The following is a 16,346-nucleotide window of genomic DNA, read 5'->3' on the forward strand; positions in this document are numbered from 1 at the left end:
TGTGGCAATTCAATGATGTATTCACTCTATTTATTAATTCAATAATGTATTCAATCAATGATGTATTCATTCAATTATGTATTATTTCAATACTAAGGTTCAGTTGGTATCTCATTGCTGGTGATTTAGTGGTGGTTAGGGCTCTAGACTTGTAACTGGAAGGTTGTGTGTTCAAATCCTGGGTGGGGCAATGCAGTTGTACCCTTAAGCAAGGTACCTCACTTGCTCCAGTAAAATACCCAGCTGTATAAATGGGTATAAATGTAAGTTGCCCTGGATAAGGGTGTCTGCTAAGTGACAATAATGTAATGATATAGAGCCACATACAACCTCTTTTTCTGCTTGATCAGATTCACTTCTGAGCGCTGTATCAGACTGATGATCTGTATTATGAAGATAGCAATCACAGCTTCATTTAATTTTTAATCAGGAAAACAATTTCAATCCACATTTGAACTAAATAACGAATGCAGATTAGATAGGATTCTGCTGAAAAACAAGTGGATTGTCTGGGGTCATCCGTCACACAAACACACGGCCTACGGGGGGTGCTGTGAGCTACTCCCACAGGGGAGACAGAGGGTCCCGTGACTCTGGGACCTGCCTCTCGGGGATCTGCTTCATGTTGTGCTCCTGTAGCGTGTCCTGCTGAATATCTTGTCTTGTGTGTTGTGTTGCAGACCAGCGCAGATGGAGTCACAGCTGCTGAACCGTACGCTGTGGGGCTGCTGTGAGGGCTGGGCTGGGCCACGCTGCGCACAGGGTACGGCACGCCCACTGAGCCTGCTGTGTGTGTGTGTGTGTGTGTGTGTGAGTAACAATGTCCTTGTCTGATGAGTTGTATTGTACATCATGTTGTGTGTGAGAAACTGTCTGTCACTGTGTTCTGCATTTGTGTGCTCAGGCACAGGGGTACGCGGTCAATGCTATTCCACCTGGAGCTGCCAGGAGTTCCCGGGCGTCCACAACGCGTCCCTGATGCCAGTGGAGCAGTGCTGTGGGAGCCTGTGGGGCCACAGCTGGAGAAACAGCTCCGACCTCACCTGCCTGTCCTGCTCCTACAGCCTCCTGCCCGGTCAGCACTGTCCCGCACCCTGTCTGTCCACTATCCCGCACCCTGACTGCCCACTGTCCCACACCCTGACTGTCCACTGTCCCACACCCTGACTGTCCACTGTCCCACTCACTGACTGCCCACTGTCCCATACCCTGTCTGTCCACTGTCCTGCACCCTGTCTGTCCCACTATCTCACACCTGTCTGTCCCACTGTCCCAATTTGTGCAACAACATTTGCAAGTTCAACTAGTTTTCACACTGTTACATGTGTGATGAAAATGACAGTGATATGTTGGGTGCATTGATCTAACCCACAATCCTGCATCTCACTCTGCAGATGCCCCCTCCTTGCCTCTGTGGCCCGGGGGAATGCTGGGGGGGCTGCGGGACCCCCAGGGCTCCTCCACCTGCCTGGCCTGGGGGGGGGCACACTACTGCACCTTTGACCGCCGGCACTATCACTTCCAGGGCAGCTGCACCTACATCCTGGCCTCGTCGGTGGACGGCACCTGGGCGGTGTACATCTCCACTGTGTGTGATGAACAGGGCCACTGCAGCAAGGTAAGACACGCCGTGGCCCTCGGGGGACAGCAGCACAGAGCCACCAAGGAGGATCCCTCTCAGTGGGTGCCTGGGTGCGGCAGTGTGTACAGGCCGATAGACCAGTATATAGAATGTATTCAACGCAGGGTTGTTGAGCTGGGGGTGCAGTGTCTTCGGGAGGACAATGACAGGTCTGGTGTCTAAACTGTTACATCACACCTTGCTCTGGCAATGTTGTCCTCTCAGCAGCACACAGGGGATGGCGGTTAATTTGGTCAGGGGGAAAATTAGACATAATTTCAGTGTGTCATTCAACTCTGTATTACTGTGTCAGTCAGCCCTGTGTCAGTGTGTCATTCAACTCTGTATTACTGTGTCAGTGTGTCAGTCAGCCCTGTGTCAGTGTGTCAGTCAGCTCTGTCTCTCTCAGGCCCTGCGGATGATGCTGGGTCTGGATCTGCTCACTGCCCACAAGAAGAACCTGACTCTCAACGGGAGGCCCCTCCCCCAGGGCCAGCCTGCCATCCAGAACGGTGAGTATGTACCAGTCTAAGGACCTCTTATCTGCGGTGTGGTGCTGTACTGTGCCACGCTGTAACTGCGCTGTAACTCAGCAGGCGTGAGTGTGCGCTGGCTGGGGGACGTGGTGCTGGTGGACAGCGGGCTGGGCGTGCGGGTGAAGCAGGACGGTGGCAGCACCGTGTTCCTCACCGTCACTGCAGAGCACCACTCGGCCACCAGGGGGCTCTGTGGAGTCTACAACAACAACCCTGATGGTGAGCAGACACTCCCGCTTCCTTTTTCTCTCTATCTCCCTCTGTCTTACCCCCTCTCTCTCCATCTCTCCATCTCCCTGCATCCCTCCCTCTCTCTCTCTCCATCTACATGATTGTTATTGTTGATTTATTAGCAGACTCTTACCTCGGCAGCTAACCGTTGTCACAGTAAACACATCTCTAAAGCAATACCGATCACAGTATCACAACAAGTGCACAACACCAGGAATGGAATATCTGGGTGTCCTCTTCCTTCTCCTCATCTCTTCCTTCTCTCCGTCTCTCTGCAGATGACTTCACCACCATAGGAGGCAGTGTCTCTCAGTTTGCTGCCAGTTTTGGGAACTCTTGGCGTGTCCCTGACCTGCAGACAGAGGTAGAGTCTGTCCCCACCACCTACAGCAGTCTCCCGTCCCCAGCATTGTCCTGTCCCCAGCACTGTCCCTTCCCCAGCACAGAGCTCGTCTACAGCATTGTCCTGTTCCCAGGACTGTCCCATCCCCGGCACAGAGTTCATCCCCAGCACTGTCCTGTCTCCAGTACTGTCCCATCCCCGACACAGAGCTTGTCCCCAGCACTGTCCCGTCCCTAGCACTGTCCCGTCCCCAGCACAGGGCCCCTGTCCAGCACTGACCACCCTGTGAGAGCAGGAGACCCTTGTTTATACAGTGTTATGGGATTCTCTGACAACTTGACTGGCCCGTAATGAGGCTGAAACTCTGACCCAATGCCAGTGTCCTCACTGCAGACACAGTCCTCCTCACAGCTACATGTCTCACATTGCTCCTGTCTTCTCCCTCATTCTCATACACACGTGACGTTATTTTTAGTATAAGAGTGATGTCAGAAGTGATGTCATGGAACATGTCCGCTTCATTAGCCAAGGTGTCACTCTGTTGTCATACACACTTAATCAGTTTGACCAATCAATTGTTTTGCTTTAACACTGTGATTTGTTATACTCACACCAAGGCTCCAGTCTTTGGTTTGTAAACAGGGTCTTTCTCTCCCCTGTCCACACTCTCTGTCTCCCTGTCTCTCAGTGTCTCAGTATCCTGTCTCTCAGTGTCTCTTTCTCCCTGTCTCTCAGTGTCTCTGTGTATCTCTCTCTCTCAGGGCTGCAGTGATGGGGCGGAGCTTGGTCACAGCTGTGATGTCGTAGGAGAGGCGGGGCTGCGCAAGGAGGCGGAGTCAGTGTGCCACCAACTGCTCCAGAGCCCCTTCACTCAGTGCCACAGCCGGGTGAGACTGGACGCCACAGGCCCCTCGCAGTGACCCAGTGACACATAGCGCTTTTCCACTGACAAGGAGCCGGTGTCTAATCTGGACCCGTTCCTTGCTTTTCCCCGCAGAAGACGCGTCTCCCGGCCGCTCGGAGCCGCTTTTTCTAGAACCGAAAACCTGCTGGTCTGGAACCTAAGAACCTGTGACGTCAGGGCCGGGGGGCGGGGTTAAGTCGTCTCCACACAAAGTGATTGGCTGGAGTTCAGCCGCCATGTTTGAAATGCCGGCAGAGACGAGCAGTCAGGAGAGTTTATTAAAAATGAGCGAAACCAGCAGCGAACAGCGGCCTGTCAGAGACACTACAGTAACTATGTGTCTCACAGGTCAATGACTAGTTAGTTGTTGTCAAATGGCAGCGATGAGAGACGACTGAGCGCAACTTCCGTGTCAGGACAGCCGTGTTACCGCGAGATTATGACGATGAGAGTTAATGCGAGACAGATTGAACAGAAGCGCTGTTTGTAATGAAGCGCCGCTACGAGTCACGTGTCCCGGGTTGGTTTGCGCATGATTTATAATGTGAATAAATTCATTTTCTTAGCACAGGGCGAATTACACAAACCATACATATTGTACAGTAAGAGAAGATCAAATACACAGTGAGAGCTGTTAGTGATGCGCTTTGTGCTCACACGCCAGCAGTGCTGACAATGCATTATTATTATTATTATTATTATTATTATTATTATTATTATGTATTTGTTAGCGGACGCTCTTATCCAGGGCGACTTTCAACACATAAGAGCATCGCTGCGTGTCTGGCAACAGGGACAATGTAACAGTGATTTGGACCATCATCCCTGACTTCATCAATCAGCACAATTTCCCATCAAACCATTAACATCACCTGAGATCATCGACAGGTTATTGATCTGCCCAGGACTGCGCCGCAAACACCCCCAAAACAGCCGCATCCATAATCAATAGGCTAGCCTATAGCCATTGTGTTTAAACAAGAATAAAAGTAAAAATACGCCACAAAATGAATGAAGATGTATCCACTCCACTCATAATGAACGGTGTACGCGAATGCATGTTAACTCTAATTTGTATTTTATTCAATACAGTAAAAGTGTCTGAAAGCGAATCGGTGTAAATCCCTTAATGCATCAATACAAATCAATACAAATAAAAGGCTGAGTTATCTTAGCATATTCGTAAAGCTGTATTTGCGTTTCTGCTTGTCTACATGTGATCTCGTGTTTTTTGTTTTGCTTTTCACAATGAGTTTGATTGGGATGTATAACAGGGTTTGAAGTCGCAGTCCTCGGTGCTGATTATTATTCTGTGTGACGCTATATTGAGTTTGATTGGGATGTATAACAGGGTTTGAAGTCGCAGTCCTCGGTGCTGATTATTATTCTGTGTTTCTCTTACTCCGCGCTTGGGAACGCCCACCCCAGTGACGTCAGCGCTCGGTTCCAAAACCGGTGGAAAAGCGGGCCGGTTCCCAAAAACATCAGCTGGATCCCAGGCCGAGCAGCGGCTCCAGCACCGGCACCATGTCGGTGGAAAAGCGCTATCAGTGACACTGACGCACCCTCGCAGTGACCCAGTGACACTGACACACCGACACTGATGCTCGTGCACTGACACTGACACTGCTGCACCGTTCCATCCTCACTAGTCTGTCTGAAGGAGATGGGACGCGTGTGTGTTCAACACACACTCAGTCCCACACAGTCCTGAGCCCAGAAGTCATTATGGTGTTGCTGTCTGACTGTCGTCTGTGCGTGTCTGTGTGTGTCTGTTGATTGGCAGGTGGACCCCGCCCCGTACCTGGACACCTGCCTGTACCTGTACTGCAGCCAGGCGCCGGGCGAGCGGGACTGGGGCACCTGTGACACGCTGGCTGCCTACGCCCGGGAGTGTGCCCAGCGGCACGTCCTACTGGCCTGGCGCCGCCCGCGATTGTGTGGTACGAGTTCCTGCCAGCCTCCCGCCCTCCCTCTCTCCCTCATCCTTCTGTCTGTCTTTTCACCTTTCTCCCCTTCCCTCTCCTTTCATTTTCAGTTATTTTTTGTTTTTTCATTTTTTTTACTTATTAGTCTTTTATTTTGTCTAATGCATTGACCGCTTTTATTCCTTGAAATGCATCACATTGTTTTGTTTCTGTTCCTTTGATGTTTTGTATGTCTTTTCATTTATCTGAAACATTTTCCATTAAGTTTCAATGCATTCACCTGCTTTGTTAAATTGTTGTTGTTTTGGCACTTTGCCAACTTTACACATTTAATTGTTTTGATCGCTTAAAGCATTTGTTTATAAACAGTACTTTCCTTTTCAGTTATTTGGTACCCCCCCCTCCCTCTCTAGCTCTTTCTTCCACTTTCTCTCAGTGGCTGCTCTGATGTTGACTCTCTCCCTCTGCCCTTCACTGCCTCTCAGTATTGACTCTGTATTTGCTGGTATTGAGTCTCTGTTGCTCTCCCTCTTTTTCACTCCTTCCTCTCTCTCTCTCACTCTCAGAGCGGGTGTGTCCGGGGGAACAGGTGTACTCCGACTGTGTGTCCTCCTGCCCCCCTAGCTGTGCATCGCAGCACCCCCCCGAGGCGGGGCAGTGCCGGGAGGAGTGTGTGGGGGGGTGCGAGTGCCCCCCCGGGCTGCTGCTGGAGGGGGGGGGCTGTGTGCAACGGGAGGAGTGTCCCTGCTACCACCGCCGCCACGCTCACCCCCCCGGGGACACCCTGCGGCAGCGCTGCAACACCTGGTGAGGCTCACTGTGCCCTCTTCTCTTTCTCCCACTCTCTCACACTGTGTCGGTGCATGCTCTCTGTCTCACTCTCACTCTGTGTGTCTGTCAGAGTTGTGATGACTCGAGTCACATTTTTTTGATGACTCGACTTATGCATAAATCGGTAGAACCAGAAAGCGACCTAATATGAAGGCGGGGAGATGATGCAGTGTAAGGTAGTGTTAAACTGTGCATTCAACAATATGGAGAGCTGCACTGAAAACGCATGCACCGTGTACACTGAAAATGCTTGCGCTCTCTACACTGAAATTGCTTGCACCATGTACACTGAAATCGAGACCAGATAGGTGACGTCAAAATATAAGTATAAGTTACTCCCACGCAGCATTATTGTATTGTAGTATCTCGGGCCTCGCCTGGGCCTTTTAGGGATGCAGTAAGATCACTGCATTGTGGAGCGCGAGAACAGGGTTCAAGTACCCATTGTGGCTGGAACCCCTGAGTTGCAGTACATTAAGTCAAAGTGGTACGTAACTAACCTGTGTAAAGTGCTGGTTTGTCATGCATTTGCTTTCTATACAGTACATATGTATGGTTATGTACTGTAGCCTATGTATATATAGTTGTTGAAATGTGTTGTTAGGCTATAGATTAAAACTGGCTAAAGCACAAGCCAAGAATCCAAGCTTGTGTCATAAATATATACATTTCACTGCCATTATGGCACGAGTCTGGAAGTTGGCGGAGGTGGTGTGGTGTTTGATTAAATACAAATATGTTGGCACATTTCTGTGGGTTCATGCTTAACTTCGTGTTAACTTTTATATTATTACTCTTTACTATTGATTACAAATAAGGGCTAAAAACCGATTAAGGAACATATTATTATTATTAAGCCTTAAGTTATATAAAGGGATACTACTATGGTATTTTGGCATTTAGACAGATTTCCTATTCAAACAGCTAGTCGGCTTTAGAAATTTAGCAATTGCGACCATTGGCTTCCATTGTGCTAAGCTCAGGAAATGAAAAATTCAAATTACCTCAAACTGGACACACAGACCCAAAATGATATCCATGCGTTCGCAGGAAAGTAGGAAATACAGAAGTATCCCTTTCTGGCTTGGATTCTTGGCGTGTGCTTCAGCTGGTTTTAATCTGTAGCCTAACAACACATTTATACAACTATATTAATTGCATATACATAGGCTACAGTACATAACCACACATATGTATAGAAAGTAAATGCATGACAAACCAGCGCTATGTATGAGGTGCCGTTAGGGACATAATTCACCTCGTGGTACATACACTACATACTGAGACACATACACTACTGAAATGCATACAGTGAGATACTTCCGCATACAGTGAGATTTCTCATCTGTTTACACTGATATTTGACTTCCGTTTACACAAGTGTCAGTGTACTAGCTCTTTCTCACTCACTCTCAGCTCTGTGTGCTGCTGTTGTCTCCCATTCTGTCTCTGTCTCTTTCCAGATCAAGTACAGAATGTCTATTTGGTAACACACACACACACACACAGAAACATGCACAAGAACACTGATAACTGCCATTATGATCATGATTGCTCTCCCTTCCCTGTGTCCATCTGTCCCTCATCTCCTTCCCCATGTTTCTCTGCCTCTCCTGCTCCCTGTCTCCCTCCCTGTCCCTGCTCCCTCTCAGTGTGTGCCAGGCGGGTCAGTGGCGGTGCTCAGGGGAGCGGTGTCCAGCGCAGTGCAGTGTCCTGGCTGACCTGCACGTCAGCACTCTGGACGGCAAGCGCTACTCCCTGCAGGGGGGCTGCAGCTACACGCTGGTGGAGGTGAGAGCTGCGGTGCTGCGCTGTGACCCGGGGGGCACTGCTGGCAGGGACAGAGGGCCTGGTTAAAACAGTGTATAAGAATGGTGGTGGCCTCATGTGTTGTGCTATCAGTGTGTTTTTTGTGCTTATGTGTGACACATTGGCCACATTGGCCATGTCTTTTTTTATTCTTCTTTGAAAAACTTGAGTCTGTGTCCGTGTACATGTGTGTGTGTGTGTGTGTGTGTGTGTGTGTGTGTCTGTCTGTCTGTGTGTGCGTGTGTGTGTGTCTGTGTATGTGTGTGTCCGTGTGCATGCGTGTGTGTGTGTGTGTCTGTCTCTCTCTGTGTGTCTGTGTGTCTGTGTGTGTGTCCATGTGTGTGTGTGTGTGTCTGTGTGTCCATGTGTATGCGTGTGTGTGTGTATGTGTATGCGTGTGTGTGTGTATGTGTGTCTGTGTGTTCTTGTGTATGTGTGCTCATATCTGTGTGTCTCTGCAGGATTTTGTGGATGGGAAGCTGCTGGTGACGCTGGGCAATGGGGAGTGTGTGAGGGGGGGGGGGCACAGCTGTACGAGGGACATCACCGTGACAGCGCACCGCACCTCAGTCACGCTCACCGACACGGGTACAACGCCACCCGCTCTCTCCCTCCCTCTGTGTCTCTCCCCCTGCTCTGTCATCAATGTCCCTTTCGGGACAGACACTCACACCGACATTTCTCCTCTGTCGTCCTGTCCCTCTCTTCCTCTCCCTCACAATGAGCTTTATAGGCATGACCGGAGTGCTCTGGTGTTGCCAAAGCGTTCAAAACACATTGAACCCTAACCTCACACTCGCTCCTTTCTCTCAGCCTCACCGTGTGTTAGAGATTGTTTACATGTTTTCAGGACAGAACTATATGACAATAAACGCCACATGATAATGATATAGAATGATAATGATTGGTAATGTACCCTTTACTGACCTGCTGAATGAGGTCTGAAGTGACACTGGGCAGCTGGGAGCAGCAGTGTTCAGTCCTGAGGGAGACGGTTTGTCTGTTTAACATGTTCAGATCATCTCAATAGGAAAACACCCCGATAAACACGGGGCCACACAGGCCCTCAGGTGGACAGGGTGGACAGAGACAGTGTTGACAGGACATGGCAGGTCCAGACTGCAGACAGTGGACAGAGTGGGGCTGACTGAGACGGGGTGTTCAGTTTGGACAGAGTAGAATGAGACTGTGTGTGAACAGTGCGGTCAGCATTCACTCACAGAATGTGTGTGTGTTTGTGTGTGTGTGCGTGTGTGTGCGCATGTGTGTGCATGTATGTGCATGTTTGCTTGCTTGCGTGTGTGTGTGTGTGTGCATGTGTGTGCGTGTGCATGTTTGTGTGCTTTTAGGGGACGTGCTGGTGAACGGCCAGCGGGAGGCCTTGCCTGTGGTGACGGGGGACCTGTGGGTGAGCCGCGCCTCCAGCTCCTTCCTACTGCTGCAGGCATTCGGGGCCCAGCTGCTGTGGGGCCTGGAGGGGCCCCTGGCCCTCATCACGCTGCAGCCCGGATTTGCACACAAGGTCTGACACACACGCATTCAATTCACTGCCATTGTGATTCCTAGTGGTAGAAATTAATGAATTATTATTTTTATCATTATCATTATTATTTTTATTTCTTACAACATAATTATTATTTTTATCATTAGTAGTAGTATTAGTACTTTTTTGCACTTATGTTGTGCAAAAAAGTACTAATACTACTACTAATGATAAAAATAATAATTATGTTGTAAGTCGCCCTGGATAAGGGCGTCTGCCAAGAAATAAAAAATAAAATAATAATAATAATAATAATAATAGTAATATTTATTATTATTGTTGTTGTTGTTAATAATAATAATGTGTTATTGTTGTTGTTGTGGTTGTGTGTGTGTATGTATGCTTGTGCTTACGACAGGTCCGAGGCCTGTGTGGCACCTTCACCCGGAGCCAGCAGGATGACTTCAGTACCCCCGAGGGCGACGTGGAGCCCAGCGCCCCGGCCTTTGCCGCCCGCTACAGCACCACCCCACACTGCCCCCCTCCACGGGCCCCCCCACTCGACCCCTGTGGTACCTACACTCAGAGACGACAACTGGCCGAGACCGCCTGCGCCGCCATACACAGCCCAGGCTTCCAGGTGTGTTTGAGTGCGTGCGTGTGCGTGTTACTGTCTGTTTGTTCATCTGCCTGTCTGACTGTCTTGTCCGTGCCACTGTGCAGCCCTGCCATGACCTGGTGGAGAGGGAGCCGTTTCACCGGCTGTGTCTGTCCGAGGTGTGCGGCTGCAGCTCCCCCCGGCAGTGCCACTGTGCGGTCCTGGCCACCTACGCGCTCCACTGTGCCCAGGAGGGGGCGCCGGTCAGCTGGAGGAACCACAGCTACTGCCGTGAGTGTCTGATCCCCTGGGGCGACGCTGACTCCCTGTGCTCAGTGTCTCCCCCTGCTGTCTCCCCACACTCAGCGCCTCCCCCTGCTGTCTCCCCGCTGCTGTCCCTCCCCCTGCTGTCTCCCCGTGCTCAGCATCTTCCCCTGCTGTCTCCCCCCAGCGGCGCCGTGCAGCGGAGGCCAGGTGTACCAGGAGTGCGGGCGGCCGTGCCAGGGCTCGTGTGCTGAGCTGCGGGTGGCAGGGGGCTGCCGCGTGGGGCAGGTGTGTGTGCCTGGCTGTAACTGCCCCCCAGGGCTGGCGCTAGGCGAGGAGGGGCAGTGTGTGCCTGTCAGCCTGTGCCCCTGTGTGCAGGGAGATGGGCTGTACCAGCCGGGCAGCACTGTCCAGAACAACTGCAACACCTGGTGAGTCGCCTGTCAGACAGACAGTGTTGAACAATGTGGAAGTCATGTATAGAGGGAACTCCTTGTCATGCAATATTTGATTCAAATAAAGAGATTGATCTGCTCTTCTGACCAGACTATAAACCAGTTCCACTGTGAACAGAGATCATGCAGTTTGTAATGGCAGCTTCCAGTCAGTTCTTGAAGAAAACACCAGCGAACAGTGAGGATATAAACCCTGATGTCCAGCCCCTGTGCGGCGCCTACTGCCAAGTCCAGTCTGTCACAGGAACACATGTTGTTTTAATGACCCCTTCTGTGTCCCTCAGCCAATGAGGCTGCATGGAGAGGGTTGTTTACAGCAGGCACTGTGTGTCCAGTGTGTGTCCAGTGTGTGTCCAGTGTGTGTGCAGTGTGTGTGCAGTGTGTGTCCAGTATGTCCAGTGTGTGTGTGTGTCCACTGTGTGTGCGTCCATTGTGTGTGTGGCCACTGTGTGTGTGTCCAGTGTGTGCATGTGCAGTGTATGCACTATGTCCACTGTGTGTCCAGTGTGTGTGTGACCAGTGTGTGACCAGTGTGTGTCCAGTGTGTATGTGTCCAGCATGTCCAGTGTATGTGTGTCCAGTATGTCTAATGTGTGTGTCCAGTGTGGGTGTACAGTGTGTGGGTGTGTCCAGTATGTCCAGTGTGTGTGTGTCCAGTATGTCCAGTGTGTGTCCAGTTTGTGTGTGTGTGTCCAGTATGTACAGTGTGTGTGTCCAGCTGTGCGTGTCAGGCTGGCCGGCGGGGGCAGGTGGTATGAGAGCTCTGATGAAATCGCCCTATAGCCGGTGTGCTGAGTCCTGGGATAGGTTGATTTCATTGCATTTCTTTACCACGTGGCAGCCGGGAGGAGCAGCTCCGGCACGGCCCCCCGAGACAGGAAGGGGGACGCCCCTGATGCCATGCATGTGTCTCTTGCTGTGTGTGTCCTGCGTTAGCTGTCTGTGCTGCCCTGTGCCATACTGCAGCTTTACCGGGGTGGCACAACACTCAAGGGTATCAGGGAGTGGTGCTCATTGTGTGTGTACAGTGGGGTTTCAGTGTGTGTACAGTGTGTGTGTGTACAGTGGGGTTTCAGTGTGTGTACAGTGTGTGTGTACAGTGGGGTTTCAGTGTGTGTACAGTGGGGTTTCAGTGTGTGTACTGTGTGTGTGTGTACAGTGAGGTTTCAGTGCGAGGGGGCAAAGTTGGCACATATGTGGGTCACAGACAGATATGTGTCTGTTGTGTGTGTGCTGCTGTGGGGACACAGATTCTGACGGCAGCTCTCTCCGAGGCAGAGTGTGTGTTCTGTGTTCTGTGTGCTGTGTGCTGTGTGCCGTGATTCTGAAGTTAATCAGTGACAGCAGCTGGTCCTAATCACCGTGACTCTGCACAATCCCCCCACACAGTGCTACAGAAACGCAGTGAAGCCCCCGACCGTGGAGCTGCTTTATCTCTTGGCAGGAGCACGCTCAAACACACGGGACGTGTCTCAGGGGACAGTGTGTTCCTGTGAGAGTCCTGCTCAACGCAGCCCTGGGCGGGGTCCTGCTGCCTCACAGCTCCCAGTCTTGAAGTTCAATGTCACTTGTGTGCCCAACGTCACCTGTGTGTCCAATGTCACCAACTGTCACATCTACTTTTGTTAACTTCTCAAATACAACAACACAAAAACAATACAGTGCTGTTTATCTCTCCGTTTGTCTTTCTCACTCTTCTGTATTTCACCCCAAAGATCCCTCATTGATTTTACATTTCCTGAGCAGCACGTCTGACCTCTGACCTGCCTGTGACCCACACCCACTCAGATAGTGTGTCCTTCTCGCTCTTGTGTATTTCTTTTATGAGTTTTGGTTCCATCATTAATACAATGATTAACGTTTTTGTATCTGTATGATCTGACTCCCTATGTCTCTGACCCACTGTGAACCCTCTCTCTCTCTCTCTCTCCCCCTCTCTCTCTCCCTCTCTCCCTCTCTCTCTATCCGAGCAGTGTGTGTCAGAGTGGGGTGTGGAACTGCACGGAGAACACCTGTCCTGATGTGGTGGTGTGCCCGGGCACGCTGGTGTTCTCCCCGCGGTCCTGCCTGCACACCTGCGACAGCCTGGACACCCCTGGGCGCTGCGCACAGACTCTGAGTGGCTGCGTCTGCGCCGAGGGCACCGTGCTACTGGTCAGTGCGTCGTGAGACAGGGGGGCGTGTGTGTGTTTGTCCCTGTGCGTCTGTCACAGTGTCACTGGATCTCTGTGTCACAATCTCTCATTCTTTGCATTCCTCCCCTGTGTGTGTGTGTGTGTGTGTGCAGGGCGACCGGTGTGTCCTGCCAGCGGAGTGCCCCTGTCACCACAACGGGCAGCTATACTACAGCAATGACACCATCAGAAAAGATTGCAACACCTGGTGAGTCACACTGACACACACACTGACACACACAGACACTCAGGCACACTGATACACACTGACACACACACTGTCACACACTGACACACACCGCACTGTACCCACACACACTGACACACACTAACACACACTCTCTCCTCCTCTCCCTCAGCGTGTGTCAGGAGCGGCGCTGGCGCTGTGGGCAGGCGATGTGTGCGGGGATGTGCGTGGCCACGGGTGACCCTCACTACGTGTCGTTCGACGGGCGCGCCTTCTCCTTCCTGGGTGACTGTGAGTACGTTCTGGTGCAGGACAGCGAGGGGCGCTTCAGCCTGACGGCTCAGAACCTGCCCTGCGGCAGCTCAGGGGTCACCTGCACCAAGGACGTCACCCTCACCCTGGGCAACACCATCATACACTTGCTGAGAGGTGAGGGAGAGAGAGAGAGGGAGAGGGAGAGGGAAAGGGAGAGGGAGTAGACACTAGGAAACACTGTCATACACCTGCTGAGAGGTGAGGGACAAGCGAGGGAAGAAGAGAGAGAGGGAGAGAGAGAGCAACAGGGAGAGGGGTAGGGAGAGAGGGCAGACACTGAGCAATACTGTCATACACCTGAAGAGGTGTGAGAGAGAGAGAGGGAGAGAGGGAAGAAAGCAAGGCACGGAGGGAAAGAGGAAGGTAGGGAGAATAAGGAGACACTGGGTGATACTGTCAAACACCTGCAGAGAGAGAGAGAGGGGGAGGAAGGCAGGAAGGGAGAGAGGGATGGCAGGCAGGGCTCTCATGCTCTCCCGTGTTGCAGGCCAGGCCGTGACGGTGAACGGCGCGCCCGTGTCTCTGCCCCGGCTGTACACCGGCAGTGGGCTGCGTCTGGAGCGGGCCGGGCTGTTCCTGTCCCTGAGCTCCACCCTGGGCCTCACAGTGCTGTGGGACGGAGGTACAGTACCAGGCTGGACCCCCAGTCCTTTCTTTCATTTGTTCCCTACCCCTCCTCTATTCCTCTCTCTCTCCCTATCTCCTCCTCTGTTTGTGTCCACCTCCGCACCCTCCCTCTCTCCTCTCTCTGACTGTGCTCCGTCTCTCTCTCCCTCTGTGCAGCGATGCGTGTGTATGTGCGTCTGTCCCCAGAGCTCCGTGGCCGAGTCACCGGCCTGTGTGGGAATTTTGATGGCGACGCCGAGAACGACTTCACCTCCCGGCAGGGCATCGCCGAGTCCACCGCCGAGCTCTTTGCCAACTCCTGGAGGGTCAGCCCCAGCTGCCCGGAGGTCACAGGTCACGACCTCCGCGACCCCTGTGTGGTGAGTGCTGGGCTGACTGGCCAAATCTCACGCTGACAAACGGTCTCTCTCCTGGTCCCACCCTCTCTCTCTCTCTCCCCCCTCTTCCTTTCTTCCCTCTCCCTCTATCAATTTGTTTTTCAACTCTAGCTCTGTTGGCATGACCTGTCTCTTTGGTGTTGCCAAAACATCCCTCATACAGAGGTGACGCATAAAATAAATACATAAAATCAAGGAATATATAAGAAGATGTAACTATGTCTTCCTCCATCTCCCTCTCTCTGCCTTCCTATCCCTCTCTCCCTCCCTCTCTCTCCCTCTCCCTGTCTCCCTCTCTCCCTCCCTCTCTCTGCAGGTCCATCCTCACCGTGCCCCGTGGGCGAGGAAGCGCTGTGCTGTGATCACACAGGAACTGTTTGCCCCGTGCCATGCCCAGGTGCCCTGCCAGCAGCATTACGACTGGTGTGTCTTCGATGCCTGTGGGTGAGTGGCCTCTAAGTCTGAGAGAGTGACACGTACAGAGTCTGAGAGAGTGAGACATACAGAGTCTGAGAGAGTGAGACGTACAGAGTCTGAGAGAGTGACACGTACAGAGTCTGAGAGAGTGAGACGTACCGCATGGAGCTGCACATGATGCTGACATTAGCACGACAGGCTACAGTGAAGGAGAGGAAATGCTCAATGAACCTTCCGCACAGTGATGTTGCACCGGAGAGTGCTGCTGCAGTGTGTGTGTGTGTGTGTCTCGGTCAGTGTGAGTGTGTGTGTGAGTGTGTGTGCAGGGCATTCCCTGGCGGGGGGGCTGCTGCAGTGTGTGCTGACTGTCTGTGTCCCTCAGCTGTGACTCTGGAGGCGACTGTGAGTGTCTCTGCACCGCCATTGCTGCCTACGCAGAGGAATGCAACCAGCGCGGCATCTACATCCGCTGGAGGTCCCAGGAGCTCTGCCGTATGTTTGTGGTACCGTCAATACATTGCACGCACTGCCCCGTATACTGCACTGTGCATACTGCACTCTGTGCACTGCACTGTATACTGCACTGTGAATACTGCACTGTATATACTGCACTGTGTGTACTGCACTACGCACTGTGTGTACTATACTGTGTGCACTGCACTGTATATACTGCACTCTGTGTACTGCACTGTGTGTACTGCACTGTATATACTTCACTGTGTGAACTACACTGTGTGTACTACTGTTTTATATACCACTGCACTGTGTGTTCTTCTCAATATACTGCACTGTGTGCACTACTGTATCTACTGCAATGACAGCAGTGCACTCAAGTGTCCTCCTCTCTCTCTCTCTCTGTCTCTGCAGCCCTGCAGTGTGAGAACGGTCTGGAGTACGAGGCCTGTGGCCCCGCCTGCACCCCGACCTGCGCCAGCCTAAGCGAGGCTCCCGACCCACACTGCAGCGCCCTGTCCTGTCTGGAGGGCTGCTTCTGCCCCCCCGGCACCGTCTTGCATGGTGAGCGACCGCAGGTCTCCTCCACCCCCGACTGTCCTGGTCCAGCCTGCCTGGAGGGATGGATCCGGCACTGAACTGAGCTCTGTGCTCTCTATCTCCCCCTGCAGGTGACGGCTGCATCGCTCCCTCTGAGTGCCCCTGCCAGTGGGATGGCTCAGTCTTCCCCCCTGGCGCCGCCGTCACCCAGGACTGCCGCAACTGGTGAGGAGGAGCCGCCTGGGCACTGAGA

General features: G+C 52.2%; 1 protein-coding gene across 1 annotated transcript in view; it reads left to right on the forward strand.

Annotated features, from left to right (window-relative positions):
* Positions 1-16,346, forward strand: part of sspo (SCO-spondin) — a 124,114-nt gene that overhangs the window by 11,170 nt on the left and 96,598 nt on the right. Inside the window, exons 5-28 of the mRNA XM_066688593.1 lie at positions 681-763; positions 905-1,075; positions 1,395-1,618; positions 2,031-2,133; positions 2,218-2,376; positions 2,667-2,752; positions 3,493-3,618; positions 5,422-5,578; positions 6,130-6,370; positions 8,047-8,185; positions 8,665-8,791; positions 9,553-9,725; positions 10,105-10,326; positions 10,410-10,575; positions 10,736-10,979; positions 12,977-13,157; positions 13,291-13,385; positions 13,537-13,793; positions 14,167-14,301; positions 14,463-14,665; positions 15,000-15,127; positions 15,483-15,592; positions 15,968-16,117; positions 16,225-16,318. Coding sequence (XP_066544690.1) covers positions 681-763; positions 905-1,075; positions 1,395-1,618; positions 2,031-2,133; positions 2,218-2,376; positions 2,667-2,752; positions 3,493-3,618; positions 5,422-5,578; positions 6,130-6,370; positions 8,047-8,185; positions 8,665-8,791; positions 9,553-9,725; positions 10,105-10,326; positions 10,410-10,575; positions 10,736-10,979; positions 12,977-13,157; positions 13,291-13,385; positions 13,537-13,793; positions 14,167-14,301; positions 14,463-14,665; positions 15,000-15,127; positions 15,483-15,592; positions 15,968-16,117; positions 16,225-16,318 — 3,774 coding nt within the window. The remainder of the gene's footprint in view (positions 1-680; positions 764-904; positions 1,076-1,394; positions 1,619-2,030; positions 2,134-2,217; positions 2,377-2,666; positions 2,753-3,492; positions 3,619-5,421; positions 5,579-6,129; positions 6,371-8,046; positions 8,186-8,664; positions 8,792-9,552; positions 9,726-10,104; positions 10,327-10,409; positions 10,576-10,735; positions 10,980-12,976; positions 13,158-13,290; positions 13,386-13,536; positions 13,794-14,166; positions 14,302-14,462; positions 14,666-14,999; positions 15,128-15,482; positions 15,593-15,967; positions 16,118-16,224; positions 16,319-16,346) is intronic.

This window comes from Amia ocellicauda, chromosome 2 (assembly GCF_036373705.1).
Source record: "Amia ocellicauda isolate fAmiCal2 chromosome 2, fAmiCal2.hap1, whole genome shotgun sequence".
In the NCBI taxonomy this organism is placed as follows: Eukaryota; Metazoa; Chordata; class Actinopteri; order Amiiformes; family Amiidae; genus Amia; species Amia ocellicauda.